General features: G+C 47.7%; 1 protein-coding gene and 1 pseudogene across 7 annotated transcripts in view; one reads left to right on the top strand and one right to left on the bottom strand.

Moving 5' to 3' along the window:
* The window catches only part of KMT2D (lysine methyltransferase 2D), a 1,389,531-nt gene that overhangs the window by 249,695 nt on the left and 1,117,899 nt on the right, over nucleotides 1–21,937 (bottom strand). For all 7 annotated transcript variants that reach the window (XM_085600422.1, XM_085600421.1, XM_085600420.1 and 4 more), the window contains one exon: nucleotides 337–5,421. In XM_085600422.1, the coding sequence (XP_085456548.1) occupies nucleotides 337–5,421 (5,085 nt within the window). The remainder of the gene's footprint in view (nucleotides 1–336; nucleotides 5,422–21,937) is intronic.
* The window catches only part of LOC146832935 (methylcrotonoyl-CoA carboxylase beta chain, mitochondrial-like), a 35,428-nt pseudogene continuing 32,105 nt past the window's right edge, over nucleotides 18,615–21,937 (top strand).

Consider the following 21,937-nt stretch of genomic DNA (forward strand, 5'->3'; position numbering starts at 1 on the left):
TCTGGGGATTTCGTGGCAGTGAAAGAGGAAACCGCATCAGAAGATACAACAAAAATGCAGCTGCTCTACAGACCACCCGGAGGCATTAAATACACAAGGAGAGGTTATACAGAACACCTGGATGTTCTGCAATGCCAGAGGCTGTGAGTAAACTCTCCATGATGTATAAGGGCTATCAAGTGTGGTCCCCTATGACGTAGTAAAAGCAATGTCTCGCCAGGTGAAATACAAGGGAAAATCTCAAGCATAGTGTAAGTAAAATACCTATATTACAAGGTGGAATAACAAACAGTATTTGAATCTATAAGAAAATCATAGTGCAAACATTGCTCTTACCTCCTTGCTTCCAGGGGCAGCTTGCAGCTTTTGCTCCAGTACAGTGAGCTTGCTATCGATGTGCCCATTGATCTCAGCGTGCAGACCCTCCACAGAGCGCTGTGATGCCAACTGTACATTCTTGGCACGCAGGAGCTTCTGCAGCAGCAGATGGCCAGCTTCTGAGCGGCAACCAGGGAACAAGTGCTTCCCAGAGAGGTTCAGCCCCACAGGGTCACCACTGGCTTCTCGTTTCACAGCTTGGTTTGCAAGCATACATGGTATTTCATCCTTTGGCTCTTGCTTGATGTTAAGCCGAATTGCATGAAACTGCTCTGTGTCACTAAACTCTGTGCTGTCAGAAGACTGACTATGCTTTTTGTTTGGTACAGATTCTTGACTTTCTGCACTTCCATTCACTTGACTCCGAGGCTCACCCATGACTGGTGAAGATCCAAGAAGGATAGGTTTAACAACATCTTGTTCTGGGACAACTACTTGATGGCCTCCCTCCAGCTTTGGAGATGCGGTTTTCAATGGGGACAGAGGAGAATGGGGCTCCAGTCGGTCAGCATTGTGGTCTCCAGAAACAAATTCTAAAGGATTGCAAGACTTGTAATCTTTGCTTGAGTAATTTTCCATAGTTTGATTCTGGACTGACTTGTTTGCTAACAAAGGTGTGGGAGATACAGGGGTGGTTTCCGGCAAGTCCAGCCTAGGCAGGGTTTGATCAGGAATACTGCTCTGGTCAGAGAGTGGCAAAGGTGGGACAGAGGAAGGCTCTTTAACATTTAAATTAGGAGACTGATCCTTTGGATCGTGAGGGCTTTGTTCCAATCTCTGAAATTGTCCTTTTAGCTGCTGCTGTGAGTGATGTAGTAGATGCTGCTGAGGTGAATACATCTGTTGTGGCTGCTGCTGTGGTGGCATGATCTGTGGTGGTTCAGGCTGCTGTTCTAGTGCCCTTGTCATAGGGTGCTGTGTATGTTGTGGTGATTGCTGCTGCTGTGGTGACTGTGCCTGTTTAAGTTGCTGAGCCATTTGTAACTGTTGCTGTAAATGTTTTTGACGTAGATGAAGCTGCTGCTGTTGTACCTGTTTATGTAAATGAAGCTGTTGCTGTATTAGTGGTGATTGTTGTGGCTGCTGCAGTAGCTGCTGCGAGACTTGCTGCTGCAATGGCTGTTGTGACAGCTGCTGTTGTGACAGCTGCTGTTGTGACAGCTGCTGTTGTGACAGCTGCTGCATTGATAACTGCTGTTGTGACACCTGCTGCTGTAAAAGCTGCTGTGTCAAAAGCTGCTCCTGTGATGCTTGATGCTCTAACAATTGCTGAGATAGCTGCTGTTGCGATACTTGATGTTGTTGTGACAACTGCTGCTGCACTTGTAGCTCTGATGACTGCTGCTGTTGTGACACTTGTGATAATGGGTGCTGTTGAGACATTTGCTGTGATAGCTGTTGAGACATTTGTTGCTGAGAAATTGTCTGCTGTGACATCTGTTGTGACATCTGCTGCTGAGATACCTGTGGCAATTGTTGCATTGCAACTGGTTGTCGGGATAGTTGCTGATGTACAAACTGTTGCTGCTGTTGCGATAGCTGTTGTGCCATTTGCTGCTGCAATAGGTCCTGTTGTGACAGCTGCTGCTGTGACATTTGCTGTGACAGATGTGATAACTGCTGCTGCTGTTGTGATAGCTGGGGTTGTGACATTTGCTGCTGAGAAAGTTGTGGCTGTGACAATTGTTGCAAATGCTGTGTTGATAACTGTTCCTGTATTTGCTGCTGTTGTGACTGATGCCGAGAAAGCTGCTGCTGTGCCTGTGGATGTGATAGTTGCTGTTGAGTTAACTGGCTCTGCTGTTGTAACACCTGCATCTGTTGAGATAGTTGTTGCTGAGGTTGTGACTGCTGCATTTGCTGTAGGGACAGCTGCTGCTGCAGCTGCGTTTGAGATAAAGGCTGTTGAGATAGCTGCTGCTGCTGTTGAGATAATTGCTGAGATAGCTGCTGCTGCTGGGATAATTGCTGTGATATCTGCTGCTGCTGAGACAGCTGTTGTAGATGCTGCTGGGACAGTTGTTGCTGAGACAGCTGTTGGGATAGCTGCAGTGACTGCTGTTGTGATAGCTGCTGATGTGCTAATTGCTGCTGAGCCTGCTGTGATAGCAGTTGCCGTTGAGACAGCTGCTGCGCTAACTGCTGCTGCGCCTGCTGTGAGAGCAGCTGCTGAGACAGTTGCGGCTGTTGAGGCAGCTGCTGTGATACCTGTTGTGATGACTGCTGTTGTGATATCTGCAGTTGCGATATCTGCTGTTGTTGTGGTTGATGCTGTGACAGCTGCTGAGAAAGCTGCTGCTGTGATAGCTGTGTAGCCAGCTGCTGTGATAAATGATGCTGGGATGGGTGTTGAGACAGTTGTTGCTTTGATTGCAGCTGCTGCTGTGACAGAGGCTGTTGCGATAGAGTTTGCTGTGATGACTGTTGTGATAACTGCTGCTGCAGCAAAAGCTGCTGCTGCTGCGACAACAAGTGCTGAGACAGCTTCTGCTGCTGCATTTGGGTCAATTGTTGATGTGGTAATAGCTGCTGTGATACCAGCTGTTGTGACTGTTGTTGCTGAGAGTGTTGCTGTGCTAATTGTTGTGACAGCAAATGCTGCTGTTGTGACATCTGTTGCTGTTTTAATAACTGGGAGTGCTGCTGCTGCATAAGCTGTTGAGAGTTCTGTGTTTTTGTTAGCTGTTGTGAGTGTTGTTGGGTGAGCTGCTGTTGCAGTTGTACTGAATTCATGTTTGCCTCACCAGGAGAAGTCTGAAGAGAAACTGTGCCTTGCGACTGTGGAGATGAGAATCTTAAAACTCCTTGAGATCTTGGCTGTGTGTTTTGTGCTAGCTCAGTTGGAGACTGCTGTGGTCTGGTCATCGGGAGTTCAGAGAGTGGCCTTTGTTGAGCTGAGGATGGCTGCTCCCCTGCAAAACCCTGCTGTTCCATTGGGGTAGATGGTCCTAAGGGGCGAACATGGAGTACAGTTCCTGGCTGCAACTGCTGTCGACCCACTGTACCCTGAGAAGAGTGTTGTGTAGTGACAGGGGACCCATGGTCTATAAGTGCTGGAGCCTGCCCTTGTAACTGGCCTGCTGCTCTCATAGCCTGGCTCTGCTGCAACAAGCTCTGTTGATGGCGCTGCACCAGAAGGGCATGCAGCTGCTGCTGCTGCTGAGGGGTGAGGTTTCTTAACTGAGGATTTTTGGCAATCACTCCTTGCAACTGAGCTCGGATATGACCCAACATTTGCGCAGTTGGCTGTCCCAGCATGGCTTGAGTCTGTTGCAACATCACACCTTGGTGTTGTCCCATCAGTCTTGGCCTGGGTGGTCCTGCATTTTGCATTGGTTGTTGCTGCTGGCTGGGGATGTTTTGCAGCTGCCCGATTCCTTGCTGCTCTGCACTTTGAGGTGGTATTGGACTTGACCCTAAAAGCCGCTGCTGCTGGCCAGTAACAACTGGTTGATCTCCAGGGCCCTGCTGCTCCAACAAGTTTGTCTTCTGTGATCCTTCTTGTTGCTGTGCTGTTACTAATGGCTGCTCTGACCGTGTGTTCACCACAGCTGAAGGCATTAAGCTGCTGTTTTGTATCCCCTGCTGGCTAGCAATGGGTCCTTGTTGCAGGGTCAAGTTGTTCTGCGTTCTCGGAGACTGCTGGAGATGTTGTGGGGGTCCCATCGCGTTCTGCTGGGCATTCTGCAGCAAGTCTCCTGCAACACTTTGGTGCTGCAAAGCTAGGTGCACATGCTCAGGATTCACAAGGACAGAGGTATTTCGGTTCTGCACAGCCTCGGCTTGTGATGTAACCTGCTGAGGGCTTGCATTTTCCTGGCCAGCCTGATTGGACCCTCCAGGCCTGAACTGTGCAGACTGTTGCTGGGTCTGCCCCTCTGTGCCATCCTGAGACAGTACGCCAGAGGGATCCTTGCTCTGATTATCTGTATTGGTTGGGGACATTATATGGCTGAGGTGCAAGACAGACTGCTGACCCTGAACAGAATGCTTAACATAGTGCTGAGATGTGACCTGGTTCTGCGATTGTCCAAAAAGTCCTTGTTGGGATGTTTGTGCTTGCCCCATTACAGAAGGATGAGGGGTGGCACAGTCTGGCTGAGCCAGTAAAGCCTGGGGCTGGCTAATAACTCCCATCTGTGGTTGTGACACTGAAGTCATTTGCCCACCTAATTTCTGTGGGCTTGCCTGACTCATGAGCCCTTGCTGCTGAACAGGACTCGAGCCTACAATGCCGTGCTGCTGCGATAACAATCCGTGTCCCACAAGGCTTTGCTGAGATGATCCCAAAATCCTCTGCTGTTGGGATAAGAGAATGTGTCGTTGTTGGTTATGTTGACTTATGACACCCTGGTGTGGAATCGCAGAGGCCTGGGAAGGTCCTAGCTGTCTCTGTTGAGGAGACAGCTGTTGGACCACAACACCCTGCTTGCTAGAAACCATCTGTGGAGCTTGTGGAGACTGAATGGGTGGCTGCTGCTGTTGTGGTCCCAGCATGCTTGATTGGTTTTGCTGCTGGCTTACCAGCCCTTGCTGCAGAGAGGGTTGCCCTAAAATGCCCTGCTTCTGCAGCCGTTGAGCCAGTTGAATTCTCTGCTGCTGTAGTAGAAGCTGCCTCTCCTGTAGCAATCGACTGTCACTAACAAGCCCCCTCTGAGGAGAAGATCCTGGGAAAAAGACTGCTCCCTCATTTGAGACTGGGGCATTTCCACCTTGAGCTGGGCCCTGCTGCATGCCTGTGCAGTTTGCAAAAGGGATACCTTGCTGGACTTGTCCAGACACACCACCTTGGGACACCCGTATGCTCCCACCTTGTGCTGCGGGTGCACCCGAGGCGTTACCTGCTTGTGCTATCTGTTGCGGCAGCGCCTGTCGAGATAAGATTTGTCCTTGCACTTTACCAATAAGTTGCGGACTCTGCGAAGGACTAAGTGCCACCATGGCGGTGGGAGTCTGCTGCTGCTCTCTATGTTGCTGGTGCTGTTGCTGCTTGTTCCGATACTCTGCCATTAAGTTGGTGTGCTCCTTTTGTTGCTTACGGACCTGAAAAGAGAGAATGCAAAACCATCAGTAATGTTTTGCACTTTATTATACATACACCACATGAGTGAGGTCTCTGCCTTAGAACAACCAGTGTATCTATTTCTCCAGAGCATCACTGAATTAACTAGGATCTCTCCCCCGACCGTCCGTAAATTAGCATCACGGCTATCACAATTACTTCCACTTCAGTGCACTAATTTAAAACCCGTGGACACGGACACTAACTAAACAAAATGGTTACTTATCTGTAGGAGTAGTTTTGCAGCTTCAAGAGTTTTCTGGATTCACATGCTGTGCACTACTTTAGTGAGAGGATCAGGAAAAACCTATTTTTTCCCTTTTTGGGTGTCAGAGGAGTTGGGTTTGGCCCACTCAGTGCTCGGTCACAATTTTTAGATTCTTTTTCACCCTGGTGACCTGTGTGGTTCTAGGGCTTTGTAAACTACCTTATGTCTATTATATCTTGTCTGGAAATCGTACCTCTTTTTAGAGAGACAGGAGGATCATATGTTAATTCAGAAAAGTCTTCAAGCTGCAAAACTACTCCTACATGCAAGTATCCATTTCATTTTGCACCATAATGTTTTCTTCAGAGCTCACATGCTGTGCACTGATTACATAGCAGTGTTTCCCCCACTTCATAGGAGGCTGAAGTGAGTGTGTGTGTTCACGAACAAGTGCCGTAAGAACTTCAGTGCATTTAACTTGAATATCTCTGCAGTAATGTACTGTGAACAAGTGGCCTGATGACCTTGTGGTTGCAAACAAATGTCATTTATGAAGCTTTGGCTATGAGGGATAAAGCGGCTTCCCTTTTTCTAGTAGTGTGTGCTCTTGGTCTTTCTTCTAGAGAAACCACACTAGTTTGTGGCAAATAACTTATTTTTGTGACTAGCAAACCTGTGTTTGAGTGCAAATGAGAAAGTTTGTTCTCTTTTCTACACTGCTTTATTTCTTGTAAATACATCACTGCTCTCATATCATCAAGTGTGTGGTCTAAGCTGATAGAAAAAGCCTGCAAGATGTACTCTTTCATTAATGTGGAAATGGGATATGACTTGAGGTAAGAAACCTTGATTTGTTCTCTTGACTACAGTGTTCTTGTATATTTATAGGTACAGTTCTTGCTTGCAATTCGCTAACTGTGCAGTGATGTGAGTTCAACAGATTACGTTTTTTAGGTTAGGAATCAAAGTCCAGCCTTGGGTATTGGCTTAAAAAGTCCGCCGATAGCTGCACAAGGACCAAGTTAACATTCTATACTGGTGCGGGTACTGACCTTGGTGGTGCAATTCTTTTAACCACTTTCAGGAACCTTTTAATGACGTGGTAAAGTAGCATATCCCTGTGGTGTTTCTGGTGTGTGTCATATGGCTGGAATGTACTTTCTGATGGACATGTGCAAATGTTTTTCATCTTAGGATGAAGAGCATTGGATACCCGATTATGGTGGTATCTCATGTCAGGTGGTGTGTTAACTTCTACTGTCTGGATCAGTGGGTGAACCTATTTCTCTTGGGTGTGAAGCATTTCAGGTTGTTGGCCTCTCTCAGTACCTCCATGCATCATTAGGGTAGATCCAGGTGGCCAAACCCCTTAAGCGCCACAAGGCTAAGCTGAGGCTGGTTAGTTTTAGGTGACATAGTTGGTCATCCTGTATTGTAAGTATACCTTGTGAGATTGCTAAGTTTCATCACACCTTCCTGTACCATCTTCCCCAGATCTGAGAACTATGTTTGTCTGGCCCACTTTGGGGCTATCAGTATCATAGTCATACTTGTTTGTTTGCACTTGTCACTAGAGGTACGAATGGTATTTGGGGACTAGCATATGCACAAATCTATGACAAATCTAATGATAATGGAATGTTCGAGGCATATGAGCTGCAGGTCACACACACTGCATAGATCGCCATCTGGTGTTGGGCCCGGATGTTTGCACTTTGTTGTTGTATTGGAATAAATCTTTGGAAGTCACGAGATAGGTGACTCCTCCTTTGGACAATAGTGCGCATGGGTATCGACTCCATCTTCAGATTGTTTTTTTCCGCCATCGGGCTCGGATGTGTTCATCGCGCTCCAGTTCAGTGTCGTTACCGATCATCTTTTCAACACGAAATCCTCACCCATACTTCGGTATTGTTTCGATCGCGTTCCCATTCGACGCGCATCTCTTCAAACTTCAAATCTTCAATTCCGGTTGTCGACGCAGGCCTTCGGGCCTACCTGCACCATTAGGCCTTTGGCTCATGGAAAGGACTCCCTTCAAAAAGTGTCCTAAATGTGGATCCAAGTTTCCACACGCCGATCTTCATGAGGTGTGTAACCTCTACCTTTCACTCGAGCACGAGGTCAAAGACTGTCTAGCTTGTGCCTCTTTCCGCTCCAAGAAGACAATTCGGGATCGTCGAGCTCGAAGAAGCATGGCTCGATTATCGACATCGATTCCAGACGACATCTTCCAGGAAGGCATCAACGTACCGGAGCAGCAGCAGATCCAACAGGGCAACATCAGCTCCTCCGAAGCAGACTCCGACGTCGAAGACATCACTCCAGGGCAGCGGGTCGTACGTACTGACGTCGACCCCTCCCCCCCACCCATTCACAAAAAGGCTTCGGTAACACCTTCACCTTCGGGCCTAGGTGCACACTGGGACAAAACTTCCCACGCCACGCCTTCGGGCTCGGCAAAGAAGTAAATACATAAGCCTTCAGGCCACTCGGATCGAGCCAGCCTACCGTCGGTGCCGAAACCCCATCCCCGGCACCAAAGAAGAAACCACTGCCTTCGTCCGCACCGACTGGTTCCACATCGGCGCATTCGGCACCAAAATACACTGGTACTGGATAAGGAGCATAAAACAACTCAAAAACTTGCGCCACACAAACAATCAGACCCGAAAAAATCAGCACCAAAACAACACACTCCAGAGGAGGAGCTTTTTCGGCCTGATCCAACCCAAAAAACTTTCGAAATAAACCCAAAGACAGGCCAACTTATACAGTCCTTCCAGAAAAACGAAAATGGACAAACCTGAACCAGCTCCACGTCCTTTAAAGAAGAGAGACATTGCCACTTCTCCTTTAAGAATTCCTTCTCCACCTCCTCCTCCACACCACATCTCTCCTATTCCATTTCCAGTACCCTCACAATCTCCTCCACCTCAGGATGATAAGGGCACCTCTGGGGAGGAAAGGGGTGATGAACCTTTAGGGGAACCTAGTCATCCTAATGCCCCAGATGACCCATGGGACGATTATGACACGCCAGATGTTCCTAATACACCACAAGATGATATCTACCCATCTAGACCATCCCCTCCAGAGGACACTATAGGATTCACTCCGCTCATACACAGAGCTGCAGAGTACCACGGTGAGAATTTGCACACAGACCCTGTAGAAGAAGATTTCCTCATGGACACTTTTACACCATCTCTAAGGTCCACTTCCATTCTCCCAATGTTAAAAAGGGTAATCAAACACGCTCCTGAAGTTTTTAAGGCTCGTGTAAGAGCTAGAGTCATTAACCCCAGGGTGGAAAAGAAATACAAGTCTGCCCCAGCTGACCATGTTTACATTAAAGAGCAGCTTCCCCTGGATTTCTTGGTTGTCTCCAATACCAGAAAAAGGGCTAACTCCCAAACCTCAGGCGATGCTCCATCTCCTGATAAGGAGTCCAAACTGTTGGACGTATCTGGTAAAAGAACAGCGTCCCAAACAGCCAACATATGGAGAATTGCCAACACACAGGCTTTGCTGGCTAGGTACGATAGGGCACACTATGATGAGCTAGAGACCCTACTACAGCACCTTCCAGATCAATATAAAACAAGGGCCAATGATCTCATCCAGGAAGGCAAACTCATAACCAATACCTCCATTCGTTGTGCTCTGGATGCTGCAGACAGCCTCCCGAGCTATTAATACCAGTGTCCTTTTGCGCAGACATGCGTGGCTACGCATTTCGGGGTTCAAACCAAAGGTTCAAACTACCATACTAAACCAACCGCTTGACCAGGAACACTTATTTGGGCCTAGTTTAGAAAAGATGAAAAAAGATACTGACACTGCCAAATCAATGGGAGCTTTGCAATTGCAAGCTCCCAGAAGTTTCTTTTGTCGCTCCTCTTATGGGGGGCCTCTAGAGGTTTTACCACTGATAACCCCTCCACTTCCTACAAAAGTTCCACCCAGACCTCATCTACCAGAGGCTATTACAGAGGAGGTTACAGGGGTAATAACAAGGGTAGAGGCAATACTACCGATACCCGCACCGCCTCCACCCCCAAACAATGACTTCCCTCCACTACCCCCAGACCACTCTACTCCGGTCGGGAGAAGATTTGTTGAGTTGCCAGTGTTCTTCTCGCAACCACAAACAGTAGCAGAAAGAGCTCTTTATACACTAGACGTAAAAAGAGCACTCCTTTACTATATTGACAGAACAAAACCTTTTCGCAAAACAAAACAACTTTTTGTATCCTTCTCACCACCACATAAAGGCAATTCCATATCAAAGTCTGGGATTTCAAGGTGGATTTTTCAAATGTATACAAATTTGCTATCACAAAGCAAAACGTACACTGTCCTTTCCCCCTAAAGCCGAGACTACCCGCAAAATAGGGGCTTCAATGGCATTTTTAGGGAACATTCCCTTAGATGATATCTGCAAAGCAGCTACATGGTCTACACAGTACACATTCACAAAACACTACTGTGAAGATGTGCAGGCAGAGCAACTAGCTCGTGTGGACCAGGCTGTACTCAAAACACTATTTCAAACTACTGCAACAGATACTGTTGGTCGCCGCTAAAGAGGAGTACTGCTATGCAATTTATGCACGGTGTGTGATCTGCAGCTCATATGCCTCGAACGGAAAATGCTTCTTACCAGTATGCATCTGTTCTTGGCATGTAGAGCTGCAGATTCACACATGCCCACCCACCACCTCGGCTACCTTTATCTGTTCCAGTATTATCTTAATTAGATACAACATATATGGATATCTATTTCTCACAAAACTCCATCATTTCCCTTCTTGGCGAAAAAATAATCTGAAGATGGAGTCGATGCCCATGCGCACTATTGTTCAAAGGAGGAGTCACCTATCTTGTGACTTCCAAAGACTTATTCCAATACAACAGCAAAGTCCAAACATCCGAGCCCAACACCAGATGGCGATCTATGCAGTGTGTGAATTTGCAGCTCTACATGCCAAGAACAGATGCATACTGGTAAGTAGCATTTTCCTTCCAAGGGATAAGTGGTGTGGATACCTAGAAGCAAAGTGTTGCTATTTTGTAATTGTGCGCGATGCTAAAATGTCTATTTGTGGTATGTCCCATAGGTGATATTGTATAGTTTACCGGTCGGTGTAGTTTTGCAGCTTGAAGACTTTCTGGATTCACTATGCTGTGCGTTATTCTGCCATCTAGTGGTTGGGTCCAGAATTGTAGTCTTTTTTCTCTCTTTTTTCGTAGCCCAGGTGGGCGTCGACATACCACCATTTGGTGTCCTTCGTGACGTCGACGTGCTTCCTCCGGAAGCTCCCACCTTTGGCCGCCATCTTCGGATTCTTTTTTCTGGTCTTATTCTTGTTTTTCCTCTTGCTTTTTAAAGTCTTCATCTTTTAATCCCTTTCCTCCCGTCTCATCTTTCTGGCGGGGGAGGGTGGGTTCGCTAGTAAATCCAGAAAGTCTTCAGGCTGCAAAACTACACCGACAGGTAAGAAACTATACGTTTTGCAGCGTGAATCTTTCTGGATTCACTATGCTGTGCATAGACTTTGTAACGGTTTGTCCTTATTGTGGTGACTGGGTGGAAGATGAGCACTGATTTCTGAATATGTGTTGTAAGACCTTCTGTCCCACTTTCGCTTCTTTGTTCATTTGGAAATTTACACAGTAGTGCTTACTGAACGTGTGCACTGAAGATCATGTTGCAGCTTGGCAAATGTCTTGAATGGGTGTGTTAGATAGAAACGCAATTGTTGCTCCTTTCTTCCTTGTTGAGTGAGCATGAGCTGCTCCTTGTAACGGTTGCCTTGCTTGTTTGTAGCATAGTTGTATGGTTTGTGCAATCCACCGTGCAATGGTATTTTTGGTAATTGGCCGTCCCAAAAACCTGCTGGCGAGGAAAGAGTTGCTTTGTCTTTCTGCACTCCTTTGTCCTTTCTATGTAGTGCATCACAGCCCTTCTAGCATCCAGCGTGTGTAGCGCCCTTTCTGTGCTAGTGGTTGTTTTTTGGAAAAAAACTAGGTATTTGCATTGTTTGGTTGATGTGGAACCGTGACACCACCTTCGGCATGAAGTGTGGATCCGTTCTTATTACAATCCTATCACTGTGAATCTGCAGGTAGGGCTCTTGAAGTGTTAGCGCCTGCAACTCACTTACTCTTCGTAGTGATGTGATAGCCACTAAGAAAGCCGTCTTTAGCATGAGCATGTGCAGTGTAGCCTTGTGAATCGGCTCAAATGGTGCCTTCATCAGTTGAGTTAGCACAACGTTGAGGTTCCATGCCGGTGCTGGCATTCTGTTTGGAGGTGCGATTCTCTTTGCTCCTTCTAGAAATCTTTTTACTACTTGGGAGGTGAAGAAACTTGTCCCTGTATCTCCTCTTGTCTAAGCCACTATCGCCACTAAGTGCACCCTTAGGGACGTGTAGCTTAGTTTACTTTGCAGTAGATGTGTTAAGTATTTTAGTACTGTTGACTCCTTTGTAATTTTCCTTTGCAGTTTCTCCCTAATGCACCATTTGGAGATTCTTTTCCATTTTACTACGTAGCATTTCCTTGTGGTAGGTCTTTTCGCTTCTCTGAGCACTGCCATTGTGCTCGCCGGTAGTTTGAGTTGTGCAAACTCTAGGTCCTCAGGAGCCATGCCGCTAGGCTGAGGCTCTCTGGCTCTGGGTGTAACACCCTTCCGTTCTGCATTGTTAAGAGGTCCCTTCTTTTTGGGAATCTGTGTGCTGGTGCATGTGCCATCTCTACTATTTGTGAGAACCATGACTGTCTGGCCCACTGAGGTGCTATTAGTATTAGAGTCATGTTGCTGATCCTGCATTTGCTGAGTACCATGTGTATCAGTGGTATCGGGGGGGAAAAGCATATGCAAATGTCTTTGACCAACTTATCCGTAGCGCATTCCCTTGTGACAGATGGTCTGGTTGTCTGGATGCGAAGTGTTGGCATTTTGCATTTTGGTATGTTGCAAATAGGTCTATTTGCGGTGTACCCCACTTCTGGAATACTCTCTATTTCCTGTTGGTTTATGTCCCATTCGTGGGATGCTGTCTGCCTGCTGAGTCTGTCTGCTTCCACATTGTCCTTCCCCGGGAGATGTATTGCTAGTAGGTCTATTTTTAGTGGAATGGCCCATGTCCATATTTCATGTGCTAGCCCTGACAGTGCTACTGATTGTGTTCCTCCTTGTTTGTTGATGTAGAACATGATCGCGGTGTTGTCTGTTTGGATCAACACCCTGTTTCCTTACAGCTCCTTCTGGAAGGCTTTTAAGGCTAGGAACACAGTCTTTAGTTCCATGGTAGTTGATGTGCTTGACCGCATCCTGCTGCGACCATAGTCCCCTCACCTTCAGCTTGTCCATGTGCGCGCCCCACCACAGCTGGGAGGCGTCTGTTGTGATGGTCACTGTTGGAGTTGGTTGTGTGAATGGTTTCCCCTGTGATACGTTTTCTTTGTTCCACCACGCTATTTCTTGATGCACTGAGTGTGTGACAACCACTAGATCTTCCCAACTCCCCGTTGACTGTAACCATTGCTCCTGTATACATTCCTGGAATGGTCTCGTGTAGTCGAATATTTTGCACCAGGTGAATGCATGACGCCATCATTTCCATCAGCTTGCTCACCGTCCTCACTGTCAGAACTTGCCCCTTGCGGTAATGACTTGTTTCCTTCAGTATTGCCAATGTTCTCTTCCAGCTGGGGAACACTTTGGCCTGTATGGTGCTGATCTCCGCCCCTAAGAATATCTTGATTTGCTCCGGCGACGATTTTTCCCAATGGATTGAGAAACCCAGTTGCGTCAGTGTTAGTATGACCTGCTGGATGTGTTGGTTGCATTGGCTGTACAAACTTACCTTTACGAGCCAGTCGTCGAGGTAGGGGTATACGTGTGTTCCATGCCTTCATAGGTGCGCTGCGACAGCTGCTAGGCAATTTGTAAACACCCTTGGTGCGGGGATTTGAGTATGAATGCCAGTACTGTGAACTGGTAGTGACTTTGGTTGATCACAAACCTTAGTAGATGTTTGTGGTTGATGGGGATGTGTAAGTACGCATCCTTTAAATCTATAGTTGCCATGTAATCTCCTCGTTGTATTTGTGGTATTATTTCTTATAGGGAAGTCATTTTGAATCTGAGTTTTTATGAATTTGTTCAAGAACCTCAGACCTAGGATAGGTCTTAGTGTTTTGTCCACCTTTGGCACGAGGAAGTAAGTTGAGTAGACCACTTTGTTCCTCTGGTTGTCCAGCACTATCTCTATTGCCTCTTTGCTGAGCAGTTCTTGCGCCTCTAGTCGCAAGAGTTCCTTTGCTGAATGTGCCTTGCTTCTTGGTTTTCTGTTTGGAGGTTGTTTCTCTAGCTCTATCTCGGTGTCTGTTCTCTGTTTCCGTGCCCTCGAAAGGACTGGCCCCGGGGCTGGTACTGCCAGTTCTGCTGCTGCTGTCCCTGCTGCTGGCCTTGGTTGTTCCCTTGGTAGCCTTGTTAAAATGTTTGGTGCGATGTTGTAGGCACGTTGCCCCCCTCCCCCCAACCACCTGGTCTTCTTGTGGGTGTACCCCTTCTCATCTCCCTGAACTGCAGCACTCCCATTGACCTTGCTGTCTTGTTGTCCTTCTTTAGCTGCATCAACTTGTCGTCAATGGGTGCACCAAACAGTTGCTCTCCGTTAAAAGGCGTGTTGAGGATGTTGCTTTGCACCTCTGGCTCGAAACCAGAAATTTTGAGCCATGCGTGTCTTCTCTCGGTCACTCCCATCACTCCTATCATCATTAGTCTGCTGGATGTCTCTGCAGCATCCAAGGCTGATTTTAAGCATGTGTTCGCCATGCTTTTGCCCTCTTCTACCACGTGACTCGCTCTTTGTTGGTACTGGTCTGGTAGCTGCTTTAGGAGTTGCCCCACTTCCTCCCAGTGCTGGTATGCATGCCTGTTGATCAGGGCTTGGAGTTTGCGATGTGCCAATGGATTGCCACATTTCTCTCCACCTTTCTCCCTGTGAGATCCATCCGGAGGTGGTCCGGTATTAGTGGGCACATTGGCCTTTTTCCTAGCCGTAGCTGCAATTATGGAGTTGGCTGGTACTGACCCTTGGATGTATGCAGGGTCCTTAGATTTATGTTTATACTTCTCCGTTCTTGGAGTCACAGCCTTGCAAACTGCTGGTTCCTTAAATACCTCTTTTCCTTGATCCAGCACACTAGGGAGCATGGGCAGGAACTGGCTCCTTGTTTGTTGAGGAGGTAGAGTTTCCAGGAGAAAACAAGCCTTGGTCTTCTCTTCCATTTTCACTCCATACGTCTGTGCAGCCTTTTGGATGACCATGTTGTACATCCCTATGTCGTCTGGCGGCAAAGGCCTCGAAGGGTAAGTGTCTACCCCTTCTTCCGGTGATTCGGCGGCGTGATCCTGCCATTCAAAGTCTGGTGCCCCCGACGACGTCGAGCCCCGGTAGGATTGCCGATTCTCGTCCCCATCGCCCTCGAAATAATAGACTTCGTCCTCCTGTTTCTCGACCGGTTCGGGCGTTTTCGGCGGTTCTGCGTCAGTCGTCTTTCGCCTTCGAGCGCGGTTTTCGGCGAGATGGTGTATTGGCTCATCTTCTCGTCGAAGTCCCTTTTTTGTTGCAGGATGCTCTCCATTTCGGCCTCGAGCCTCCTCTTCTTCCTCTCCATCTCGGCGGCATGTTCGGCGGCGAGGGTTGGAGCGCCTTGCTTCGAGGCAGTCGACGTCGATGCAGGTCCTTCTTTTCTCGGCGTCGAGGTGTCATTTTCGGGGGCAACCTTCAATGATATAGGTTTTTCAAGGGCTTTCGCCGATTGGGAGTCCTTTTCGAAGGATCCGCTGACTGTCCTTGGTTACTGTTGCCATCGTCGAGTGTTTTGGCGGCAATGCTCTCTTCGAGGACTTGGCTTCACTCCTATGAGTGTCGCTCCGGGCTTTCGAGTGTCGCTTGAGTGTCTAGGGGTAGACGACTCCCTTACATCCTATGACGGCTTCTTATGGACCTAGACGCCCGTGCAGTCCTCTGGTCCTTCGGCGATGTTGTCTTCGTCTCCACTGGAGAGCTGGAGGTGGCCCCTGCATGGTGTGGTTTGCCCTTCTCTGCTTCTCTCTTATCCTGAGTGTCTTGGGTGTGAACGCCGAGCATGCCTTGCAGTTCTCGCTGTTGTGGTCGAGGGGCAGGCAGAGGTTCCAGACTGGATGCTGGTCCTTCTGGGCGCATTTGTGGTGGCAATTGGTGCAAAACTTCAAAGGTGTTTTGTCCATTCCAGCGCTCAGGGAGCCCCCTGCGAGCGCATTCTCCGTTGAACGTCGAGATCTCGGTCAAAACCTTCTCCCTCGTCGTCCCAGTTACTTGACCTGAAGTCTGGTGTAGCTGAAACTTTGATTTGTCGATTTTCTTTGATTCCTCTTCCAAAACTCTGCAACTCTTCTGTAAGGATCCAGACCCAATGGCGGAAAAAAGAATCTGAAGATGGCGGCCAAAGGTGGGAGATTCCGGTGGAAGCACACCTGGGCCACGAAATAAAAAAAAAAAAAAGATAGAAAAAGACTACAATTCCGGACCCAACCACTAGATGACAGAATAATGCACAGCATAGTGAATCCAGAAAGATTCACGCTGCAAAAATAGGTTGTATTACCTCTTGCTTGAGATCCCACTGTGGTGAGATTCCTCATCTGCTTATCCGGTCTGCTTGCACGTTTTGAATGCTTAGCAGTTGTATTGCTGTTAATTTTATCGCTTTTCATATGAACATCTACATATCTCTTGTGGTAGCTTCAAGACAACATATGATCTTGTCACTCCAGGTAGATCATGTAGGAAGCTGGCTCTTTATATAGTATATCAAAATGAGGTTCACTGTGTAGAGTGTCCAGGTATCTCTTACTAGTGTACAGGAACTTGTTTTAACAATCCCAAGGGGCTGTATTTGTGGTGGTGTGGTTGAGCACCCTCAGGCATATCAGAGGGGAGTGCTAGGAATTTGCTGCGCACAGAGTCAATAAATGAGACACACTCAAAAGGAAATCGGACACCAACTTAGAAAAATAACAGATTTTTATAGTAATTTAGACACCAAGCTCTACAAGATTAGGTAAGTACTTTTTGAGTTAGCAATTTTTAGAAACACAGAAAATACAGCTGTCAGATTTGAGGCATGAGCCTCGAACGCGGTATTGTTATAATATGGGAGAAAATACACTGCTTAGGGGTACTTGCTATGGAGGACTCTAGGTAAGAAGGGGCAAAAGTCCATGGAACCACAAGCTGTTTTGGTTAACCTGCCCTGGTGTGTCTGAGTGCCGAGGTGCTGGTCACAAGGGTGGCCTCGTACGCTACCGCTGAAGTCCATGGTAAGCCTGTAACAGAAAAAGGCTGAAAGTGGGGCCTCAGGGGTCAGTCCGGCACAGCCCAAAGCAGTATTTTGTCCTTGAGGACCTTTGGGGGAAGAGAGCACCGTCAGTAGACTCAGATTGAGGTGTTTTGTCCAGCGGGTCGCTAACGTTGGAGGCTCTGACTTTTTAAGTCAACCTGGAGATGGGGACAAAACAGGACAGGAGGGCCACTGTCATCGATGGGCTCTTGGTTGCCGATGACCTACGTTGGTAGGTTGGACTTAGGGCTGGACACTAAACATGCCTTGGCTACTGCAAGGGCTCAGTAACCTGGGTATTGGTGTAGGGGGGGCTCCTGGTGTCTCCAAACTTGGTAAGTAGACGGATCGGACCTTCTGGAGAGTGGAGAACCTCGCCCTTCCATGCTGTTTACTCGGTGGACCCGGGGGACAGCAGATCGGTGTACAGAGTTGGTGCCTGCAGGCAAGTGGCTCCTACACTAAGGGAGATGCTGGCAGGTTGGCAAAGTGCTGGCAACCCTCCCAGGCTTTTAGAGGATGCACAGCTGCAGGATGTAGGAAGCTGGCCCTGTATATACTATAGCAAAGTGAGGTATAGTGTGCACAGAGTCCAGTGGATCCCCAAAGGTAGGCAGAGGTAAAGTTAGATAGCACCTCACTCTCTATTGGGGGTAGTGTGGTCGAGCAGTAAGACAGTATCAGAAGACAGTGTTAAGCATTTGTTGTACACACGCAGTCAGCAAATGAATTCACACACTCAAAGACTGAACTTCAGACCAATTGTTTTTGTATAAAAATATCCTTTTAGTGATTTTATTTTCTAGAACCAAGCAAACCTGGCACAGGTAAGTGATAAGTACTTTGCAGTAAATCTACAGTTGTAATACACTTTAGATTTGTATTGTAGTTGCACTTTGTTTTCACTAACAGCATGGTTTCAGAGAAATGCAATACTTTGTAAATACAGTACATAGACTTTAATGGGCTTTTCAGTAAAATTACAGGTAAGTTACTTTTGAGATTACTTTTCTTACTCAGGGTAGTATACCTGGATACTACTCTGGGACATTGCCTGCAAACAGGTAAGTAAAATCGTTTTTGTTAGTGCAATTTTACAGAATTTCTTAAGGTTTTCAAACTCCACACTTAGAAACTTTTCCAAGAAAAACAGTCAAGGTTATCCTATGGAGGAAAATAATGTTATCGGTTTTGAGTAAAGTATTTGGTAGTGGGAGTTGAGGTTCTGGGGGTAGACCCAGGGGTCCCCCAAGGTCAAGGATGCACTCTTGTTACATCCTCAGTGGCAGTAGGGCGGCCGAGTGCAGAGTGCTGAGGCCCAATGTTATCCATTCGGGGATTGGGGGCATCTGGTTGGTGGCTGCTGGCAAGCAGGCCACTTGGTTGTGGGAGCAAAGCTCCTGGACTTTAGCCCAGAGCAAATGGGGAAACAAAGTAGCACCAAAGGTGCACCCTCAGCGGCACGAGGGCGGTCGGGTGCAGGGTGCAGTTTCAACGTCGGGCACCCTGTTGTTTTCAATGAGGAACCTCCGGTTTGCAATGGCACTGCAGGCTTGGGGACGATGGTCTTCAGGGTGCAACCACCACTTCGAGAGGTAAGTGAGGGGTTGGTAAGGCACCATCGGTTTGGGCACACATGGCCGTGGGGCGTTGGGTGCAGGGGTGCCTTTTGGGGTCGAATCTTCTTATCAGCGCCTGGTCGCAGTTGGGGGGACCTTCTGGATTTAGACTGCAGGCGTCGGCTTGAGGCAGGTCAGGGGTCGCCGGATCTCGGGTCAGGATCGCCGGGGTGACCTCCTCGTGGTGTTTGCCCACTCGAGCTCAGGCGGCGGACGGCGGGTTCAGAGTGGGGTGGATTCACGGTGTCCGGCTGGAGCCAGAGGTTGAAGATGAACAAATCCGGTGTTCACGGGAGACAAAGTCTTTGTGCTTGAAGGCAGGCAGGTCCTCCGGTGTTTGAAGTTGCTGACTGCAGGACACACCAGGACTTTGCAGGAGCAGGTTTGAGGGAAGAGACAGGCTGGTAGGGCTGGGAGCAAGTCAGTGGGCGTCTTCCTCTTATTAGCTGCTGTTTGGTCCTCCTTCTTCTTGTAGTGTCTTCTTGTCTGAGGAAGCAAGGTTCAGGGGTGTCCCTAAATACTAGATTTAGGGGCGTTACAGGTAGGTAAAAGGCAGGGATCAATGGGTCCCTTCCCTGGGGTGGGTACACCTCCTATTATGCCACCCTCCAGTGGGAGGGGGGCATGAGCCTGTCCCTGGTTGGCCGAGTCCCCCCCATCTTCAGGATGGCATGGTCTGACGAGCTGTGCTTCACCTCTCCTCCCCCACCTGAGGGGTGGAGTTGGCAGAGGTGGGCACACCTCTCTTCCTCACTTATTTATTCCGCCAGTTCTCCCGCCCACAGTGGGGGTCAGAACCAGTGGGGACCAGTTGCTGAGAGCAGCAAGTGGCCTGGGGTAGCTCACAAAGGCGGCACGCCTTTGAAGCTTCCCCTTCAAGAACCCTGCCCATCCTGGGGGAGGAGGCTTGGCACCTCGTCCCAGGATGTGCATTGTTTCAGGCCCCAGAGAGCAGCAGGCTCTCGACCCAGGGTTCCAGAAACATGTCTGGCGGGGGCAGCTGAAAGCAGCCACTCAGCCTGGACACTAGTGGTGGGTTCGTTTTCAGGGGGCATCTCTAAGATGCCATCTGTGTGCATTTTTCATTAAATCCCACACTGGCATCAGTGTGGGTTTAATTTGCTGAGAAGATTTATAGCAAACGTTTCAGTTTTCAGTGTAGCCATTATGGTGCTGTGGAGTTCGGAATGACAAACTCCCAGCACCATATACTCTTAACGATAGCACTGCACTTACAATGTCCAAGAATGAACTTAAACACTGTAGGGGTACAGGGTTCAAGGGGTGAGTGATCTATGCCAGGGTATTGAGTTGTAGGCACAGCACACAGAGATGTGTGCCATGTCGACTCTTTACTTTGTTCTGCACCAAAACACGCAGCCTGCAAAGGCGGTGTGGTGTGTGTGTGTAAGGGTACAGATGACCCTAAGGGTGGCACAATAAGTGCTGCAGCCCTTAGAGGCCTTCTTTGGTCACAGTGCCCTGGGTACCTGTGGTACCATTTACCAGGGTTGACCTGTGGCCAGGGTTTGCCAATTTGGGTTTTGTGTTTTTAGGGAAGGACCATAGGCCTAATTGGGTTTAGGCTTCAATGCAGTTTTAGGGAAACATAGACCCTGGGTACCTGATTAGCAGGAGCCCAGGGCACACTCAGTCAAAGCACATCAGCAATTCAGCAAATAGTGGGGCAACCATGCAAGAGGGCACTTCCTCACACAGGACGAGTCGGGTCTTTGCAAATGCCAAGACAGAAGAGGGAAGGCAGGGTTTGGAGCCGAATTCACAGTTCTGGCGTTCAACTCTTCTTTGTCCTTTAGTCAGGCGAATCAGAGTTCATGGAGTCAGGGGAACACCTAAATATTGAATTTAGGGGCATTAAGGGGAGTACAGGGTAGCAGCCAATGGGCTACTTATCCTTGGGGTCACTACACCCCTTATATGGCCACTTCCTCTGCGGAGTGGAAATAACCCTGTTCTAGAGTTCCTAATTGCACCACACACAAGATGGTGGAATTATTCTTTCATGGAGCACATTCAGTAGCCCACATGAAGGGTGTGACTAGCATGGTGGTGCAACACGCCTACTGCATAGCTAATTGCCCACTTGTCATGGTGCCAAATGGTCCTCAGGGCAGGGAGTGGCATCTCCCAGGTCTGGGGTAAGCCAGGGTCGCACATCAAAGGCAGAAGGGCCTTTGAGGCCCCTGGCCTTGATATGCTAAATAACTAGTGTAGGAGGCTGGCTGTGTATATACTATACCAAAGTAAGGTATAGAATATACAGAGTCCAGTGTACCCCAAAGGCTGACAGAGATTAAAGTAGATAATACATTACTCTCTATTTGTGGTAGTGTGGGCGAGCAGAAAGGCTTTATCAGAGGGTAGTGTCAAGCATGTATTGTACACACTCAGGCAAGAAATGATGTCACACACTCAAAGACTGAAGTCAGACCAGTTGTTTGTATTAAAAATATTTCTTTAGTGGTATTTTATTTTTTACAAATAAGCAGGAATTGGTACAGGTATATAGAAATGTACTTTTCAAGACTGATTGATCAAAACAAGCAAGCTGGATGAAAATGACTTTTTACAGGTTTGTAAAATATTTCAAAACAGTAACTATTTGTAATTTCTTTGCGATTACTTTTCAGATTACTTTTAGGACTACTTTTTCTACTCAGTGTGATATGCCTAGACATCACACTGGGACATTTACTAGATACAGGTAAGTAAAATAGTTTTGAATTAAAACTCAGTTGCTTAGGTTTCCATACAAGCACAACCCAACACTTAGAACTTTTTCAGCGGAAAACAGTCAATGCAATCGTTTGGAGAAAAATGAGGTTATTGGTGTGCAAGTAAGCAATCGGTCTTTAGGGTGGAGTGTGAGAAGATGGTCTGGTATATGAGGTTCACTAATGTATGTGGGCACCTTGCAACAGTCCAGACAACCCTAGGGTGATTTAAGAGGTCTTAGACAACCTTAGAAAGCTTTCTAAGTCGTAGCTGTGGAGAGCAGCCTTCAGGCTTAGTCCAGAATGAGTGCCAAGCAGCATGTTTTACCAGCATGCAAACTTCTAGTATAGATTAGGTGAAAAGAATCACGTTAAGTATTTATAAAAATATGTATTTATTATATAATACACTAGTACGTTCCAATATCTCCAACACAGAGATACACAATGCACACAAAAACTTTAGCAAAGAAACACAGTAAATAGCACAAAATACACAGCAGACTCGACCATATTCTAAGAAAGTGGTAT

This window comes from Triturus cristatus, chromosome 4_2 (genome assembly GCF_964204655.1).
Source record: "Triturus cristatus chromosome 4_2, aTriCri1.1, whole genome shotgun sequence".
NCBI lineage: Eukaryota > Metazoa > Chordata > Amphibia > Caudata > Salamandridae > Triturus > Triturus cristatus.